Source organism: Topomyia yanbarensis, chromosome 2 (genome assembly GCF_030247195.1).
Source record: "Topomyia yanbarensis strain Yona2022 chromosome 2, ASM3024719v1, whole genome shotgun sequence".
Classification (NCBI taxonomy): Eukaryota; Metazoa; Arthropoda; class Insecta; order Diptera; family Culicidae; genus Topomyia; species Topomyia yanbarensis.
The window spans coordinates 279,813,784-279,834,516 of record NC_080671.1 but is presented as its reverse complement, the minus strand read 5'-3'; the positions used below and the strand labels follow the sequence as shown (position 1 = coordinate 279,834,516).

Sequence of the window (20,733 nt, the reverse complement as noted above, 5' to 3'; positions counted from 1 at the left end):
CCACCATAAATATGGGTGTCATTTGAAAGTTAGTAATTAGTAGAAGGCAAAAATTGATGATTGGTGCCATTTTGAAATCCAAGATGGCGGTTTCCGGTAACCACAAAACACTAAAAATCACCGTCAATATGGGTGTCATTTGAAAGGTAGTAATTAGTAGAAGATGAAAATCGATGATTGGTGCCATTTTGAAATCCAAGATGGCGCCTTCCGGTTACCACAACACTGAAAACCACCATCAATATGAGGGTCATTTGAAAAGTAGTAATTAGTAGAAGATAAAAATCGATGATTGGTGCCATTTTGAAATCCAAGATGGCGGCTTCCAGTTACCACAAAATACTGAAAACCACCATAAATATGAGGGTCACTTGAAAGGTAGTAATTGTTAGAAGGCGAAAATTGATGATTGCCACCATTTTGAAATACAAGATGGCGGCTTCCTGTTACCATAAAACTCTGAAAACCGTCATCAATATGGGTGTCGTTTGAAAGTTAGTAATTAGTAGGAGGCAAAGATTGATGATTGGTGCCATTTTGAAATCCAAGATGGCGGTTTCCGGTTACCACAAAACACTAAAAATCACCATCAATATGGGTGTCATTTGAAAGGTAGTAATTAGTAGAAGATAAAAATCGATGATTGGTGCCATTTTGAAATCCAAGATGGCGCCTTCCGGTTACCACAAAACACTGAAAACCACCATCAATATGAGGGTCATTTGAAAGGTAGTAATTAGTAGAAAGTGAAAATTGATGATTGGCGCCATTTTGAAATCCAAGATGGTGGCTGGTAACAAAACACTTAAAACCACCATCAATATGGGTGGTTACCCCTCAGGTTTAAGAACAATTATTCACTAGTGGTCTATCCCCCATACGCTTGCTCATATGTCAGTGGCACCATAATTGCAAATGTGGCCACAGTTCCAACTACAAATATATTTGAAATGAATTAATCATCAACAAAAAACAAATAAAAATGAATGCACAATTAAAATACTTGTCTCTTAGACAGCCAGAATTCTATATTATATTCCAGCCGGTATGACTGAAGTCAAATGGAATTGTAGTGGCTCGGAGCTCGGGTAAGCTACAGTCTTGTTCAAATGTTCCGTATTGCTCGATGTATCTGAAGTCAATAACCGAGATGACGTTGTTTCACCGGTGTTGACTATTGGAAGCCTCAGTTTGACATGACTGAATAGTTTCCTGAAAAAAAAATGTTATTATATATACGTTATACCACAACCGATCATCTTAACCATACCTGAAGTCACCACGCAGATGCGAGGTCATCTAGAGGCAACCAAGGCCCATAGCAACAGGTGGAATATCGAAACAAGCCACGCGGCTCGCTACCAACGAGTTGCCGATCCTCGAGGCAGCACGTCGAAGCCACGTGAACGGAATCGAACGACAGCAAGGAGTGCAGAGGCAGCAGAAATAATCTATAAAAAGTGGTAGAAATTAAATTAGTCTTATGGCGCTTTCGTTTGTTCTTGGTGCTACACAGGTGTAGTGCAAAAAAAGAGATAGACTGATTACACTCAGGTTTGAATGAGTGTAGCACCGACTACACTGGTGTAGTGCAGAGTCAAAAACGAAAACGCCATTAGTTTATCTTCCAGTATATCCACAAGTAATAGTGAATAAATGTCGTTTCCACGCCCTTGATAACAACTTATATTACATGCAAAACTGTTCTTATTTACTTACCAAATATTTTGAGGAGAAAAATTTCTTCAATTATTTATTTGTTTTCCGTTCGTTGGCAACAAAAAGTGCAACTCGATCATCATCTGCAAAACGAAACGCGTCAATTTTTAATTTTTAGTTTGTGTAATTTTGCAACATTTTCCCTTTAGATAGATGTAATAGGTGTTTGAAACAAGACGACCTAAAATGCACGGAATAAATTCTTCGATGTCGCACGCCATATTCTTTAGATTCGGAGTCACAGAACCGAATCAATTTTGCAACCCTGGGGGTATTGATGACAATGCTTTAAATATACGATTCGATTAATAGAATTAAATTACAGGACTAGATTTAAAATAATAAATATCCTTACATATCCAACTGCTCCGGAAAACGATGCGAGGCTACCAAAATGTGTTTATATTTCTTTAACCGTATCCAGGCCTGCGTTGACGATTTTCGTTTTCTCAGTTTTCTCAAACCACTCAAAAGAAATATCAAACTGGGACGTCATCAAGCGGTAAGTGCGGTCAAATCTGAAGAGACATGAGCCACTCATTATAAAAGTGTTAAATGTATCACTATTTGCTATAACTTGTTCGTACGATTTACGTTTTGCCTTTCTCAATAGAAAAACTGCTCTGAAAACCGTCTTTTCAACGGAGACCCGGAGGCTCGAGTGACATATACCATTCGATTCAGTCCGTCAATTCTCTGTGTGTATGTGACCACAATCTCACTCACTTTTCTCAGAGATGGCTGAACCGATTTTCATAAACTTAGTCTCAAATGAAACGTGTATCCTGTAGGCTGCTATTGAATTTATAATGGATCTGACTTCCGGTTCCGGAGTTACAGAGTGAAGAGTACGATCACGCAGAAAATGTTGATTTTAAAAAATTCTGTAATGAATGTATAAAGGTGAAAACTTTTTCAAACTGGTGCCACATCTACTTAGATTTGTAGTACTAGGTCACTAACAGCCATTCAAAGTCTCTTTGGTCACATTGGCCACCATCGTCGGTTCCGGAAGCCCCGGCGGAAGTGTCCAAATTAAGAGTTACAGTCTCATTGGTTTTTCGGAGATTCGACCAAACTTGGTCTCAAATGAAAGGTGTTTTATCCCCTTAAATGGCTATTAAATTTCATCTCGATCCGATTTCCGATTCCAGAGTTATGGGTTGTGGGGTGCGGTCACTAAGCAAAATCTGTTTCAAATCGAATATTCTAGGGGAATTGTATTGACCATTAGAAGGTAGAAATTGAGCAGCTTCTAGTGCTGCGAGGGAAGCTCCTATCTTTATGAAAAAAGAATTCGTGTTTCTTAACATCACTGTTTTCAAGAAAAAATAGTTTTGAAACCCTACATGCACAAGAAAAACTTTGGGAATGAAAGGGTTAAAAGCAATAGATAGATGATTTGAAAAAAGGAAGAGCGTCAGTACGATGATTTCCATTTCACCGAATGCTAGTTTACGAAATGGATGATTCTAGAAACATAGTTATTTTTAATGGTACTATCGAAGTACTTAGAAATATAGGGAAGATCCGATATTATCAGCCACCGATATTGTCTGTGCCTGATTCAGTCTACCCCCGATTTTTTAAGTGCATTGACCCCATTCTGTCACCTCTTGCATGAAAATTTGTTTGATGGGCTCTATCAAACAAACCAAGTCAATCGTCTTAGATTTCAAAATGGCGCCAATCGTCGATTTTTGGCTTCTACTAATCAATACCTTTCAAATCACAACCATATTGATAATGGTTTTTGATGTTTTGTGGTAACCGAACGCCGCCATCTTGGATTTCAAATGGCTCCAATCGTCAATTTTCGCCTTCTACTAATTACTACCTTTCCAATGACACCCATATTGATGGTGGTTTACGGTGTTTTGTGATAACCGAAAGCGGCCATCTTGGTTTTCCAAATGGAACCAATCATCAATTTTCGCCTTCTTCTAATAACTACCTACCATTTTGGGTGTGATTTTCAGTGTTTTGTGGCAACCGGAAGCCGCCATCTTGGATTTCGGAATGGCACCAATCATTAATTTTTGCCTTCTACTAAACACTACATTTTAATTGACACCCATATTGATGATGGTTTTCAATATTTTGTAGTAACCGGAAGTCGCCATCATGGAACTCAAAATGGCGCCAATCGGGATCTTTAATTTGGAAAAATTATGTCAGTGTTTCATATGTACTGATAGCGGGTGTCCTCACGAGTACACTCATATCATTCTTAAACCTTAATTATTCTTTTCTGATTTTTAAATTTAAAAAAACCAAATTAAATTCAACCAACAAACTGACAGTTGTTCTACTAAATGACGTATCTGCAAATATTTCGTTCGCCTCATTGTCAACCGGGTCAGCACCCCACACGGCATTGAGTTCTTGTCGGCCAGTCTCACGAACACCAGGGCAGCTTACTGGTTGAAAACAATCCCATTTACTTTTGCCGTCTTTGTTTACTATTTTCCACCAGCTTGTGAAGTAGTATTTGTGTCATGTGACGTCTACGTACATGAGCCGTAGAAAAGTCTATGATCTGGTACTTTTGCAATCAGCTAGCAGCCTGCCATCCCAAGTTTCATCTGCAAACTATGGTAGATCTGATAAGGCAACCTATAGAGCTGTGCAAGTCGCATGGGTTTGGATGTGTTATTGTCGTAAAAGGAAACAAACTAAAACATGTTTTTTCAATAGTTTTGGGCCTAAAATTGAAAAGGGACTGAGATATTAACTCACGGTACTAATATGCATCAGAAAATGCCTTAACCCGCACACCCCTAAAGATCCCTATTATCAATTTTTGCCATCTACTAATTACTACCTTGCAAATGACACCCATGCTGATGGTGGTTTTCAGTGTTTTGTGATAATCGGAATCCACCATCTTGGATTTTTAAATGGCTCCAATCATCATTTTTTGCCTTCTAATAAACACTACCTTTCAAATGGCACCTATATTAGCGGTGGTTTTAAGTGTTTGGTTGTAACCATAAGCCGCCTTCTTGAATTTCAAAAAACGCCTATCTTCAATTTACGTCATTCAGAAACTTCCCAACTGCCATTATCCAAAAGGAAATGTTACCCGAAAATTAAAAGAAAAATCTGAAAGTAAACGCAACACTTTTTGGTTCTAATCACCTACATTTTTTAGGTGAGCACACGCAGAAAAATAATTATTAAAGTCGAATAAAATGAGGGTTAAAGCAACAAATTAATCAAATTGTTCAGTGTTCAATAAAAAATGTTTGTTAATTTAAATAAAACAATTGTTGAAATAACTCTGAATAATTTATTGGTTCAAACATGAAAAAAAGTTGAATCAAAAAAATGTTTTATTGATCTCATCATAACAACAATCGAAACAAAAATACAAATTTGTTGTTTCAATAAGTCCGTTTGGTTGCTTTAAACAATACAAATATTTGTATCAATACATATCAAACATTGAAATGAAAAAAAAAACTATTTTATCAATTCAAATTGTACATTTCGTTGTTTTAAATATAAGAAACGTTCAAAATAATGGTTTTGAAATGTTGAGTCAACACCAATTTTGTTGCAAAATGTAATTATATTTGTTGCAGGGTATATAATTTCAACCATCGCTCCTTCACCTGGTACATTCGCATCAACTTCAGTAGTAACAATCGGTATATTTTCCGTGACACTATCGAGTGTCTCCTGTTCATCTGCAGAATTCACTTATTCTGGGCCAATTTCAGTAGCATCTATAAGGACTATTTAAGCGTGAAAAAACATCGCCACTGTCGCTGTAGCCTGACGAATATCTCGTACTACTAGAACTGTGTCTTCTGCAGAGTTATTCTATAAAATGAAGTTGAAAGCAAGCAAGACTCTATGGATGCGATCGTCTCTGTTCTATTCTTTGACGCGTCGAAAAATCCAACAGCAGATTTTTCGTAGCATTCGTTGTACCTTCAAATGAATAAATTGTTCTCAACTCATTGCGCAAGACTAAATGATAAGTAACTTACCACTGAAGAATTTTGTTATGTTTAGAACCTTCGGCATAGCGACGGCCTACTCGCGTAAGACCATTACTTCCGCGGGATGCTTTTGCTCAGTTAGTTCCTCGGTCAAATGCTCGCTTGATATCGACTTCGAACGACTCAACGAATCCGGCAGTAATGCCAACTTGACCTTTGTTGCTATTGAATCCAACAAATCGCTGGAGAGTATATTTTCTTTGGGATTTTGTTTTCGATGTAACGCATCAAAAACAAATTACTTTCGATCGCTTCAGAATTCGATTGTTTGTCGCACGTGTAAACAATGTTCTTATTAGTCAGAACAAACTTTTATCTCTTTGTTTCAATCCAGCAAGGATTGTCGAACTAATACAGGAAGACTTTTGGAATCAATCAGACGCATGTTTATGCTTCAATCACTGATTTATTTGAAATAAACAATAATTTGGTTGATCTTCGAAAAACACAGATAACAAAACCTGTAAGATTAATGTAATAGATATTTTGGTTGATCCAACCCAAAAATCCATTTTAGTTTAATAAATTCCTTGATTTAAAATGAAAATTTTATCTTGATTAAAAGTGAAGAAATAATTTGTGGAATTAAACATAGATAATTCTTTTTCGTGCATTTAGTCACTTTTTCCCATCTTACGGTGACCGTCGTCACTCAAAATGATTATTGGAATCGCTCTGCCAGGTGACTTCTGTCACCTTGGGTGACTATAGTCACCTAAGTGACAGCGGTGATCGCTTTTTCGCTCTCACCTCACCAAACTAGGCGAGGTGACGCATCATAACGGTGAGAATACATTATTCTGTTTTTTAAATTTTAAACTTTTGTTTCATTAAACCTTTAGTAACATTGGAACCTTTGTTATTTTCAATCATTTGCTATATTCGACCTTTTATCATTCAACATTTCGTCGCATCTTTTAGAATTACCCCGTTTACTAAATTCACACCGCTTGAGGTTTTTGCCTGCTTTTGATCAATAGACTCGAATTAGAATTGTTGCAGCCTGGAACATTTGGCATATAATTGCCAAACTGTATCGCTTTGTAGCTGCTATTGTTACTCATTACTTTAACCTGCGTGTGTCAAGGGCAACAAATGTCAATCTAATGGGCCCATCATATGTAAGAACGAGAAAATATTTAATCACCGCTAGCCGCTGCCATTACCCTCTAGTAGTTATATTCTATTTTAACTCTAGCGATATGCATTTCAGACATTTCCAAAAAATATGAATCATCAACGTCCCATCATGAGTTCAATGTGTCTTTCGAGGTCCGATCGGGTTTCGGAATGATGCGGTGGCCGCTATTTAAGTACTATGAGCAACTCAACATGAACCCACAAGCAAAAAATAAACAACGTTTCAGTACTCACCGACTCATGTTTTAGATCCAGCGCTAATTGCTTTATCCTAAGTTTCTAGGCTGAAATAAATTAATCATTAATTTTAATTGAAATTATTGCATTATGCATTATAATTACCATTCTTTTCCAGAGCCACTTCATGCAATTTGATTCACAACAATAACAATGGCTGTCAAAAACATTACCTACTACTTTGTTTGAAATGGACTACCCAAAATATAAGTACAAAGCGATGAACTTGAATTTGAGTAGACGTCATTATTCAATTCCTACCCAACACGAAGTTCACAGCGAGCAACTCAAATTATGGGTAATCGCCATGTTCAAATTTCTACCTAATTTTGGGTTGCCCATGTATAAACTTTCCAGTGAGCAAATTTAACCCAAAAAATAGGTAACTTTGATTTTCAGTGTGGGCTCTTCCACTCACTGAAAAAAATCCAAACGTTAATTCTATTTGCTTCAAACCGCTTAAAATTCATATGAAGAAGAAATGCTATTGTTATCACGCGCACACATACCTTCTACGTGTCAACTGTATAAACTATGTATGCACACACATAAGTTATATGTGCATATTGTTATAGAATGGGGTTTTATGTGCCGAATAGTTGTGAAATGTGAATGTAAGATTAATATTTCCTGTAAATACACACATTAGGTTTATGTGCCAGCAAATAGTGTCTATACTGCCGCTAGAAGCATAACTGTCCCATGTTCTATGGGATTCCCTATATACATGGGACAATTATGCGTATAACGGCAGTATATGCCTCCGTTAATTGCAAAAATATATGTGTAAAATCAATAGGCATAACGATTACTTTTTTTGAGTGCTGCTCTACGATCGAATCTTCGAACATGTTCAAAGTTTTTGGGGTTGGTTTCAGTAACTGCACAAATTTGAACAAGATTTTCTGGTTCCACAAAATATCCCAATGTTTGTTTCACCTTCAGTCTTCTGTTCTATAATACTATTTCAGACTATCTCGATGCGAACAATCTGTTGAGTTCATCGATGATCTATCACACAACGTCAGAAATATAATGAAGTTCAATTATAGAGTCCGATAATATTTTATGAATTTGTTTATCATCGAAGAAATTATCCAAGTTTTCAACCCAGAGTTAATATTGGCTCAAACGTACCAATAGTATACCTCATTTGCCTTCATGAGAGAAAGCCCTCATCGTCCATTGTAGGAATTCGCGTTGCTCTATACTCCAAATGAACAAACTTTACGAACTTTTATTGTAATGTTCTAGATTTAATTCCAGTCAAATTTTGCCGAAATATAATTTGAGATTCTTGTCAATTGGCAATCAAATGCATCAACAGTTCGATTGGTTTCGGAATCCAAAACATGCATGATTATCTATTTGATGTCATGAAATAAAAAGTGATTGAAAAAATCGAATACGTATTATTTTTACTACTTTCGTAGAATTCTGAAGAAATTTTGAAAATTCCGCAGATCTCACGAGTTAATCCGCAGAAAGGACAGAAATCCGTAGATCTACGGGAAAATCCGTAGAGTTGGCCACCCTGGGTCGACGTCATAACGTTCACACGATTCAATAGGAGCGGAACGACCGGTATGATGAAAGCAAGTCGATTTATTCTGTGATCATTCATACCACTCATGTAAGATTCATCTTACGAATACATTGCTTTTGTGAAAGTGAATATGCTAACTTGTGTGTACATAGTGCAGGAAGCAATCGCTTAAATTTGTGAGAAATACTTTGCTTTTCGTTGAATACTTTATGGGCGCTAATCGCTAATCGGAATATCATTCAGATAAGTATAGTGTGTACACTCAAAAAAAAAGTAAACGTTATGCCTATTGATTTTACACATAGATTTTTGCAATTAACGGAGGCATATAGACACTATTTGCTGGAACATAAACTTAATGTGTGTATTTACAAGAAATATTAATCTTACATTTACATTTCATAACTATTAGGCACATAAAACCCCATTCTATAACAATATGCATATATAACTTATGTGTGTGCATACATAGTTTATACAGTTGACACATAGAAGGTATGTGTGCGCGTGATAACAATAGCATTTCTTCTTCATATGCATTTTAAGCGGTTTGAAGCAAATAGAATTAAAGTTTGGATTTTTTTCAGTGTAGTCATACAGACTATTATTAGGTTTGTTCCAGTACACGGAGAAACTGGAATTACTCCGGAGAAAGTCGTTCCTGTTCTCTCATCTTCTCTTTTTTCTTCTTCTGGTAGCAAACCGGAGTAAAAGGGAGCAAGAATTTGTTGCTTCTGTTTACTCCGGAGTGACTTCCGTGTACTGGAACAAACCTATTGTTCTGTGATTTTCAGATTTCATTTCGCTGCATCGGCTGGCTTTGCAAGTTTCCCAGCAGCGAGGTGACGCAGTGTTATATTTTTTTGTTTTTGTCTCGCTTCTCCAGCTGTTGTTTAATTCTCGGCTGGGTTTTCAAAAGGTCGTAAGCGACAAGAGCAATCAAAATGAGTTATCCCCATTAGACCACTCTTTTCTAACATCATTATCGTAGCACACGAACCGGATTCTCTAAATACGGATTTTAGCCAGATTATTACATAAATTACAAAACGTCGTGCATGTTTTATCCGTCACATTTTTCCAAATAACGCATAAGTCCTTTTAGTTTCATAAGGTATACATCTATTTTGGAGTCGCAAAATTTTGGAGATACGCACATAGAAAAAGGACGTAGGTGTCATTTAATTAGACAATTTTTCATAAGCACCTACGTTTATAGTAAAAGGACCTATGCAAAACATTTTTGAATAATTCTAGAGAAAATTTTCAATAGGACGTAAGTAACAATGAGAGATTCTCTTTGGGGTCTTTCTCTTCTGTTCATTACTCGGCCATTTCAACATTTACTACTCTACTCTTTGCATAATATTATAGTAAAAACCGTCGGCTATGTACTGGAAAATTAGTGCAAAGTGTTGTAATGACGTCGTAATAAACGAAAGAGAAAGTAAACAAAGAGAGGCTCTCAATGTTACTTACGTCCTATTGAAAATTTTCTCTAGAATAGACCTTTCTTGTCAGACCTAACCCCCATTTTTCTTAATTTTTATCAAAAGAGTTCACATTTTTAAGAACAATTCCGTTAAAAAAACTTATTTTAAATAGTTCTTCATTTTTTTATGATTTTTTAAAAATTACAAAATGCAAGAATGTTGAATATTTTTTTCACCAAATCAAGAATGGTGGGAGCCAAAAAATCCATTTAGGCAGCACTGTTTTACATATTTCGGATTATGTTATCGGCAACACTGCAAATGAAGTGGTGGGCCACGGTACAATATTCATTAGTAGACATTAAACAAATTGAATGAATTTCATGTCATTTTTTTGTCAGTCCTAGGTCTCTTCTGATCTTCGATCTTAACAAGTTTAATCCTTTTAAGAATAAAACTTAACCCGTGCGATTAAAAAAAATTATCGCGGACCACATTAACAGCTAATCAAAGTAATCACCTACGTAGTCGTTTGAAGTCAAGTGTTAATGCGAAATCAGTTTTCGTTGACAAAATCGCATGGATAGGATATGAACAGCTTGCCAGGCATACTCCGGAATGCTTCATTAACATAGATCGCTTTATACTATACTAGTTCCCAACCGTACGCAATTTATTCTGCAAGGAGTTTAATGATTGCCAAGCGAATAATCCAAAGATGCTCTTGTTTGGCAAGAGACGTTTTAGCTTGATCACGAAACTGAGATAGGTTCTAACCCCAACCACTGTTAGTGTACACATTTACATTTTAGCCGTAGTTGAGATTAGAACCTCACTCATGGGATTTTCGATTGATTGACACCGGTGTAGTGGATTGCACTGGTTTTGCACTTTCTAGCAGAAGTGTCAATGGAACATACCCAGTTTTCTGCACTTCTACTAGAAAGTTCAAAAACGGTGCAGTTTTAGTGCACTCCACTACACCGGTGTCAATCAATCGAAAACCCCATCAGTTTCGCCTGAAGCAAAAACGGCATTCTTTTTCACTCTTGCAAGAATCACAGTGCACACCGATATCGCTAGTTCCGTTCATTTCTATGCCGATTACTTGGTTCATCGGGTTCTCTCAGCGGTGTTAAAATAAACCGATCCGCCTGCCGAACACCGGCGAAGCTGAACAATGCTATTTTTATAACATATTTTCGATGGTTATGCACTGGTGTAATACTGTGAACTGGTGCTCTATGCTAACACTAGAAGTCACTAGAAAGAAATTTTCTTCTGGTTACTAGATGATGTGATTGTGAGAATAGGGTCCCTCGTGTTGCCCTCTTGAAAAACTTCAAAGTGTTGCACTTCTGCCAAATTAACCCGGTGCATATCAACCAAAACCCCAAACGATTTAAATACGAACAAGAATGAGGTAACTGTACTGGATATAGAAAAATCGTTTTTTTACCCATCGGAAGATTCGATACTGAGTATAACTAACTATGCCGTACATATTCAAAGTGTCATTGTGTTTTATAATATCATCGAATAATAAACAGACAAGAAAACATGCAATACATTTATTATATTTAAAAAATTCATAAACAATCACATATTTAGACTAAACTGACTCAACAAAATAATACCTCAACCTTCGCTAACGGAGCTTTTTAAACGGTTTGCTTTGTTCAGAATATGGGAGAAACGTGGCGATCGCCATGTAAATCAAGTTGGGCAATATCGTATACTGAATGGTGACGAATTACTATATCGCTCCTTTCGCATCCGTGTGACAAGGCGAAGTGGCCTACTATACAAAAACTGGTATACCAAAAACAATTGATTGACTAAATTTATTGTTCTCCTTAGGTACTAGCGACGCCAACAGCAGCAGCAGCAATCGTAGGAACTCCCTGTTTCTTTAAATTCCTAACCAGCAAGCATCGAACATGTATTCCTAATCTTCCTCTACACCACTCGATCTTTCGTGGCATCTTGGCCATTAACATTCGCAAACTGTCCGCATCGTCGTCCTCTTTTTCGAAATCTTGCCACTTCAGTACACGGGATTTCTCCGCAGGATTGTTCAAATTTTTTTTACTTGGAAGCACAAACGTTAAATTCACTTTGTTTTTGAAAATACGCAAAAAATATGCAATTGGCACCGTGACAAAGTGGAGCACTTCAATCAACGACAATATTTCAACGTAAATCGTTCATTTCTTCGCTATTCAAGAAAATCCGTAAAACAAAAAACGTGCTCCATAAACAGAATATCGCTTCGGATGAGCGATCGATATGAACGTCCGATGGACGTTCGTGCCCCGGCACACAGGCAGTCATATTACCATTACGCACAAAGTAGTTTCTGCATGAGTATCAAATTTCAAGACAAATCACTATGTTACCAGTCGAAAACGACGAATCAATTAGGACAAACCTCCTGGCGCTCGATTTGGTGTTGTACTCAAAATTCATCATAATCATCTGGAGATAACCACATAACGTAAAATGCCCAAAAATTTTGATATCGGCATCTTGATGTAAACATTCAAACTCTGTAAAAATCCAAATAAAAATTAGTCATCATATAACTGTAGATAACCAAACGACTCAGCATACAACTAATCATGTCGCGCCTTCAATTTTATGATTATAACTATCAGGTTGCCACTCCGTTCTAGTACAATCTGTGTACTAACAGTCCTCACAAACTCGTTCTGCTGCACTTAAGGCCCACAGATAAGTCAGAGGCCTCGGAAAGGCGATGCCCTAGTCGAAATAAAGCCGTGAGCAGGTGAACTGAAATTTATGTTTCGTTTTAGTTCTTTCGCAATTTGACAATTAAAAAAAGCATACCTGCATAAAACTAACCACCTGCATCTTTGAAATCATTCTGCAGCATCCAAAGATCGACGTAACTGTAATAATAGCGCAGTTATACAGTGTTCTCCTGGTAAAACCGAATTCCTACAACATCCGTAACCCGACGACGGTTGAATTATTGTTTATTGTTTTGTTTTTTTTTCTACCTTCCCCGAGAGAGTTCATCCAAGACAAGGTGTAGTGCAGAAAGGTGGAAACATTTCTTTATGTGTGATTGCGGTTGTCATTTTTTGAATCAAAATGAAGATGAGTGAAAAGTCAAACAAAAACATGTAATACCTTGCTTCATTATGATTGGATAGTGATGTAAATATTAACATACCGCAGACCCGGCAGTGATACTAAATTCTGCTAGTAAGAAACTAGCCCCCTCAGATAAGACTAATGTTCCCACCTTTCATTGGTTGCATCGATATTCCAAACCAATATTCACCACGTGAAATTCATTCTAATGGTGTAATTGTATGGGGAAATGAGGTAAGACGAGGCATGAGAATACGGGGTGAATTGGGCAGTTCAGAGAATTTTTTATTTTTTCAATAGTTAGAGGCGCCAAATCTTCGCCGCAATAGGCAGAATAGACTCGCGCATGAAAACTTAAGCCTTTGAGCAAATAAAATTTTTTGACGAGAAAGGTCTATTGTGTAAAGTTACATACGACCTGTAAAATATGGGAATCTGATTTTTCACCCAAATGGTACTTTTATAAGTACATTGTTAAATCTTGAGATTTTATCAAGAAACACGTTCCACCTCCCATAATCCGAATTCTACAGAGGTTGAAAATTATATTCGCCAAGACACCTTGATCTAGCCGCAGAATGCAGATACCAGCCAACAATCTACGAAGATGACAAAAGTTTTGCGTTTGATGTGTTCTCACAGTGACCGGTTTACTTTCTAGGAAACTAAGACGATTTATTCCAAAGCTTTCAATAAAAACCTGTTTTAATCCACCTAGTGGTGTAATTGTGCCTTTCTCATATATCTAAACAATCATTTAATAAAGCTGGTTATGTTCAATATAAATGTGGAAATGACACATTCTTATCATACTTGGCACGTATATACATATGCACGACTGCCACGAACCTGATGAGCAACATGTCAAGGCTGACACACTTCAAAAATACAAATATAATATTCAATCAGCAGACATGAGTTCAATTTTGTCTACATGATAACATGTTTTGGAATGCTGGGTGGTGGGTGGGCTTTTAGTGGGATGGGGAGGGGGACACACTTCCTACAACAAACCACCCCCCTCCCACCCATGCCATGGTGTGGGAGGGAGGTGGTTTGTTGTAGGAAGGAGATAGGGGTGTAAATGGAGGGTGATACTCCCTGCCGCATACTATACCTTTCATTTGAGACTAGGTTAGTGAAAATTGGTTCAGTCATCACCGAAGAACCGATGTGGCTTTAGTTCTAGAATATGCCCCCACATACACACATAAACGCACACAAATATTTTCGAATCTCGCCGAATTGAATCAAATGGAATACGACAGGTTAATTTTTATTTATTAATTTCATTCTTTATTAAGCTCATAATCCATATTTTTACAAACATTTTTATATCGGTTCATGTATCCCAAAATGACTGCAAGAAATAGGGAATATTAATGAAAATCAAATTAAATATAATGTCATACATACGGTGGCCGGGCAACCGCTCTGCCTCAATTGCTCGTCGTACGCTCTTTCCGAGAGCAGTTGTACGACGAGCGAGTCGCTCGAACGTTTCCATACGAGTTTCCTGTGAATTTAGATGACATAAGTATTTTGCCTTAGAGTTAAATATGCACATATTTACCAGGCTAATTCCACGTGCCCGATCTTGGTTCCGTTGGTCACGTTGGTCACGCTGGTTTCGTTGCTTCCGACGATTGTTATTCTGTTGTTGTTGCTGCTGTTTTTGTTGCTGCCGTTGTTGCTGCTGTTGTTGCTGTTGTCGTGGCTGTTGTTTTTGCTGCTGTTGTTGCTGATGTTGTGGCTGTTGTTGTTGCTGCTGATGTTGCGGTTGTTGTTGTTTAATGCTCATTTTCTTCCGCTGCTCTTCGTTCTGCTCCTCGCACAACTCCACTAGATCATCTTCTATGTCCAGCATATCCATCTCTTGCTCACTCATCTTGAATAAATCTACACCAAACCAGAAAGGGAAAGAGAATTTCACTCTGAGATCCGGTTTTAAGAAGAGACTTACCCGTAACCTTCTTAAAGTTGCAAAAATCACCGGTTCGTAGAAAAACACTACCTATCTGGCCGATGCAACGAAACAGTTTGTTTTATTTATTGCTAGGCGACCGTTATCTTTTTCTGCGTCAAAGCAACCTGAAATTTAAATTCCGGCTGAACTGGAACCCCATTAACAATAATAAGGCGTAATGTTATTCTTTATTCTTTATTAGTCTTATACACCAACAGGCATACCAAAGCCCCAATGATGTTGGTCTTAATAATAAACTTATTACTAACATTCAAGTCATATACACAAATAGTGGTCATACAATAATTCACAAAAACGGTAAAAAAGTCAAATGTGATTAAAAAGTCTGGAAAATCGCTGACGCAGAGTTTGTCTAGACACGTTGAAATCGAAAGCTGAAGCAACCTGGTTGAAAATCCTTTGTAGACCAGTGATGGCTCCATGCATACTATAATTAGTGCGTCTGAACGGTAATCGAAGCATAATGTTGTTGCGTAATGTTCGTGGTGCGACGTTTATATTAATTTGTTCTAATATAGCTGGGGCATCTATATGACCTTGCAAAGTGTCGGCGATGAACAAAGCTCTTGCTGTATTTCTTCGAACATAAAGGGGTTCCAGTTGAATCAGCTGACACCGGTTTTCATAGCTAGGTAATCGGACAGGATCTCTCCACGGCAATCTACGGAGCGCGAAGCGTAAAAAGCGACGCTGTACGCTTTCAATTCTCTCAACGCCGTTATTGTAGTTTGGGCTCCACACTTCAGGGCAATATTCTAGGATTGATCGGGATAAAGCGCAGTACAGCGATTTGAGACAATAAACATCAGTAAAATTTTTGGCTATCCTGAAGATGCATCCTAGCGCTCGAGACGCTTTACCGACTGCGTAGGAGACGTGTTGTTTGAACGTAAGTTGAGAATCCAGAATCACTCCCAGGTCCTTCACGTGACTGACGCGTTCGATTTCTGTTTCTAGAAGACGATACTTAAAATAGATCGAATCCTTTTTCCGTGAAAACGATATTACCGTGCACTTCTTCGGGTTTACATACATGCGGTTCATGGTACACCAGTCAGCAAAGGCTTGAAGCTGCTGTTGGAGAAATCTGCAATCTTCAATTGTACGAATTATGCGATAAATCTTGAGATCATCCGCGAAGGACAATCGGGGAGTCTGCAGAATTAGATGTACATCATTGAAGTAAATCAGGAACATTAACGGTCCCAAGTGGCTCCCTTGAGGTATTCCTGACGTAGAAGTGAATATAGGGCCCTGGCAATCTCCTATGACAACCGCTATCTCTCGGTCTGTGAGGTAAGATCGAAACCACTGCAAAACACTGCCATTTATTCCAAATCTCTCCATTTTTGCTATTGTGATATCGTGGTTTAGCTTATCAAAAGCGGCGGATAAGTCGGTGTAAACGACGTCAGTTTGAGCGCGACGTTCCATACTCTCTGTTATGTAGGATGTTAAGCATAACAGGTTAGATGCAGTTGACCGCCCGGACGTGAAGCCATGTTGATCGTCACTTAGGTACTGCTTGCAGTGAGCCTGAAGAGGTTCCATAATCACCAGCTCGAACAACTTCGAGACAGCGCTCAATGAAGTTATCCCACGGTAATTATTGACGTCTCGCTTATTGCCCTTTTTATGAACTGGGAACATGTTCGCTGATTTCCAGCAAGATGGAAAAATACCTCTAGTAATAGATGCTCTAAAGATCTGAAGAAGCGGAGCAACCAAAACTTCGATGTGCCTTTTCAGTATCGCGGAGGGGAGCCCGTCGGGTCCCGGATTGAAAGATGACTTAAGTCGAGAGGAAGCTCTGGTAATCATCGTTGCATTAAAATCGATAGCTCCCAGAGTGTGACCCACAAGTGGAGCTCTGCTAGCCGCGAGTTCGATTTGCTCAATAGTTAGTGCCTCATCTGTGAATACATTCGCGAATTTTTCCGAGAAAAGTGAACATATGTCTCGAGATGTAGTAGCTGTGTTCCCATTGAAAGTCATAGACGACGGCAGTCCTGATTCCTTGCGCTGCTCGTTCACATATTTCCAGAAACGTTTAGGATGCGACTTGAGATTACGCTGAATATTTTGCTGATATCGATAGAAACAGTGTTGACTGGCTCGTTTGTACGCATGGTTGAGACTGACGTAATAGTCTCTGAGTGATATTGTGCGATACTTGGTAAACCTCCGCAGGGCAGCTCTTTTTATAGACTTCAGCCGTCGCAGAGTATTCGTTTGCCATGGAGGGCCGGTTTGTCGATGGTGAACTTTCTTTGGAACATGCCTGTCAATAGCGTACACCAGAACGTTTGAAAAGGTTTGAACTGCGGTTTCGACATCTTCGGGGTCCAGAATATTTTCCCAATCGATAGTGGAAAGAAGGTCTGCGATACTGCGATGATCAGCTTTACGGAAATTGTAGGAGACAGAAAGCGGTAATATATCGGTCATGCACAACAGAGCTATCAATCGTGGCGATCAGTGGAGGATGATGTGCCACTGGTTTTACTAGGGGAAAGGGAGCCGTCACTATTGATGTGGCGGAAACCTGGTCGCTGACAAAACAAAGATCGAGATGGCGGTTGTTCTCATTGGCAATAGGATTGATTTGTACTAACGTGGCTAAGCTATAGCTATCAAGTAGCCTCACTGCACATGGGTGGAGAACGGAATGGTCCGAATCCGGATAAAGAAATCCATTACGGGAAGATTTCCATGAAATGCTAGGAAGATTAAAATCTCCTAGTACCATGATCTCATCAACAGCGTTAGCATCTTCGAGGATAGTAAAAACTGAGCTGCAGTGTGCTTCAACGTATTCGGTATCACGAGCGCGGTCGGGTGGAACATACAACGCACACAAGTACAACTTACGGTCGCCAAGCTCGATAATCGTCCAAACCTGCTCTAGACAATCCCAAGAAGTGTTCTCGACGATTCTTGCCTTCAAGCTGGTTTTAACCGCTACTAATACGCCGCCTCCGGTGGATTTTCGGCTGTTGCTAGGGCTCCGGTCACAACGAAACACCTCGTATTCAGTACCAAACACCTGACTGGAAAGTGTGTCATCGTTCAACCATGTTTCGACGAAGACAATGATGTCAAAACTCTTGTCGGAGACTGCAAGACGGTATTGCTCAACGATTGAATTAATACCACCATTTTGGTAGTATAGCAGCAGTTTAGCCCGTCGTTGACCAATGCTGGAAATCGAAGAGCTTTGAGGCAAAGAAGAGCTCATAGATGCATTGTACTTGCCTGAGGTAGGTTTGCGGAAGACCCCTCGTCCCATCTCCACCACAGGACCGGGACGGCTGCTGGTCGCTGGCAGGAAGGGCTCGACTGTGGTGGGGGGACTAAGGGCTTCCTCACGGCTGGCGGCAAGTGTGCGTCCCGGTGACCGAAGAGATATTACGTGGGATGTGTGCAATGCAGCTGAACTAGGTGTCTCTCGTAAACAGCTGCGCTTCGCAGGCAGGAAGAACGGCGTCTGGTGCTGATACGGTACAATTAACGGAGAACTGGAATCGGGGAACATTTTAGCGCTTGAATTATTCAGAAAGGATGGGTACTTGCCGCAGAGGGAAGTTTGGAAGACCCTTTCTCCACTCCCGCACACAGGACCGGGACGACTGGTGAACGTTGGCTGCAGTAGCTGGACTGTGGCGGGGGGATCGAGGGCTTCCATAATACAAGCTGCGGTGCATCCCAGTAGCCCGTTAGCGAAATCTATCCTGCTTTGGCTGGTCAAAATTAAATTCCCGAACGAGTACTCCAGTCGGCCAAGTGGACGCTTTGAGTGCAGTGTCCTTTAGTTCGCTCGGAAGCTCAACTCGGAAAGAAACGAAGTTGAGTTTCGTGAGGTCGGTGTCCTTCTTGACCAACAAAACTGCTTTGGGTGCATCGCTTGTTCCAAGGCATTCTTGGGTCATGGCGACGATTTCCTCCACTGTATGGCTCGGGTCAAGACGGCTCAAATAGACCCAAAATTGCTCCCGCTCATCCGCAACTGTTCTGATTTCCCGCTGAATGGCTCTAGTACCGCAAACCGCGGCAGCAGTGGCGCGAATTTTAGCATTATTCTCGCGACGTCGTTTCGGAGTGGGCGGATCCTCCGGAAGTCGCTTGACAAACAGCCCCCTTTGAGTTACAGAACCATAATTGGCCGGAAAATGGTTTTCAATACGGCTCGAGAGATTTGAGACGACCGTGTTCAAATTATCTACAGCCTCACATAATTTTTTTGTGTTCACAATGGGAGCAGCGGAAACGGATTGCTGCACCCACTCGTTAAAACAGCGAGCACAATCGTCGCAGAGCCAGTACAGATTGTTGTTGAAACTAGACAACAGGTCTAGTGCGGATCGCTGCATACCGGGAATACAGGTGCGGTGGAAAATCGATCCGCAATGGCCGCGACATGCAATTTTCTCAATCCCATTAACGGGAGAGTCGCATGACTTGCAACTAAAACTCATGGCTGATTTCAATCCGCCTTTTGTCGCTTACGACCTTTTGAAAACCCACCCGAGATTTCGTCTCGCTGTGCGCAAACTTGAAGTGTGGGGAACACTTTCCACTACTCGCGTGCAGATGGCGAAGTGAGCGAGTAAATTTATTTGTGGGGAATTACACACAGGTTGCAGTCTCACAATTTCACCGTAGACTCACAAAGTTTTCACAAGGATTTCAAAGTTTTCACAAGGATTTCACTAGTGAGCAGTACACGATACGAAACGGAATGTCCATCAAGCGACTGGAAGTTTTTTCGCCGAAAAACGGTAAGTAAAACACAGATAAAATGCAACTTTCTCTAGAGCAAAAACAAACGTCAACACGATGTAAACAAACTGAATACTCGTCAATGACTACACACTCGTTTGACACTAATCATGGTTTAAAACAAACATTACTCAGTAAAATGAGTAGCGCATCAAAATAAATACTTTACTGGTATACTTGCCCAATGTCGAGTAACATTGAATCAAATATTGCTGCTGTTATCGATCGGGGAATAAAAGGTTACCAGATATCGAGAGAATGCTTGCTGAAGGATCAAAACTAGAACCTTGTCGAATGAGAGAATTCGTAGAAAAGAAGTTCACGCCTTATCTGATAACTACAGAAGAGAACTAATCGGTTCGAATTATTCTGGAAAAACTTTAGATTAAATCGTAAGTAACATTGAGAGCCTCTCTTTGTTTATTTTCTCTTTCGATTATTACGACTTTGCGCTAATTTTTCAGTTCATATCGAAAACCGACAGTTTTCACTAGAATATTATACGAAGAGTTTAGTAGTAAATGTCGAAACGAACGAGTAATGAACAAAAGAAAAAGTAATCAAAGAAAATCTCTCATTGGTGAAAGACAACAGAAATGCATCACTCCTCCTTTATTCGGGCTTGCGACCGGCAGTTACATTTCTCAATACTATGCTATTTACTCACTTGATTGCTAAATCATGCATTCCAAATAGTACACTACAGAGAAATATATACTGGCGGAGTTACATGCAAGGATAGGAACACAGGAAATAGGGATA

At 39.3% G+C, this 20,733-nt stretch overlaps 2 protein-coding genes and 2 long non-coding RNA genes across 5 annotated transcripts; all 4 read right to left on the bottom strand.

Moving 5' to 3' along the window:
- Positions 1–376: 376 nt before the first annotated feature.
- LOC131678601 (uncharacterized) lies at positions 377–7,498 on the bottom strand. 2 transcript variants are annotated; one of them, XR_009303686.1, is made up of 5 exons: positions 7,212–7,498; positions 7,104–7,153; positions 1,720–1,802; positions 1,271–1,451; positions 377–1,212 (listed from the first exon to the last, which is right to left on the bottom strand). It is a non-coding gene; the product is annotated as an uncharacterized LOC131678601 (long non-coding RNA). The 2 variants fall into 2 exon arrangements; XR_009303685.1 differs by having other exon boundaries at positions 7,104–7,498.
- A 4,214-nt stretch (positions 7,499–11,712) lies between these two features.
- LOC131678605 (uncharacterized) lies at positions 11,713–13,072 on the bottom strand. The gene is made up of 3 exons (XR_009303690.1): positions 12,936–13,072; positions 12,699–12,878; positions 11,713–12,634 (listed from the first exon to the last, which is right to left on the bottom strand). It is a non-coding gene; the product is annotated as an uncharacterized LOC131678605 (long non-coding RNA).
- A 1,422-nt stretch (positions 13,073–14,494) lies between these two features.
- LOC131680374 (probable E3 ubiquitin-protein ligase bre1) lies at positions 14,495–15,093 on the bottom strand. Its single transcript, XM_058961091.1, has 3 exons — positions 14,779–15,093; positions 14,622–14,721; positions 14,495–14,565 (listed from the first exon to the last, which is right to left on the bottom strand). The coding sequence occupies exons 1-3, from the start codon at positions 15,091–15,093 to the stop codon at positions 14,495–14,497; spliced, it is 486 nt and encodes a 161-aa protein (XP_058817074.1).
- A 3,815-nt stretch (positions 15,094–18,908) lies between these two features.
- LOC131680373 (uncharacterized) lies at positions 18,909–19,667 on the bottom strand. Its single transcript, XM_058961089.1, has one exon. It carries the CDS (start codon positions 19,665–19,667, stop codon positions 18,909–18,911), a length of 759 nt encoding a protein of 252 aa, XP_058817072.1.
- Between the last annotated feature and the right edge of the window lie 1,066 nt (positions 19,668–20,733).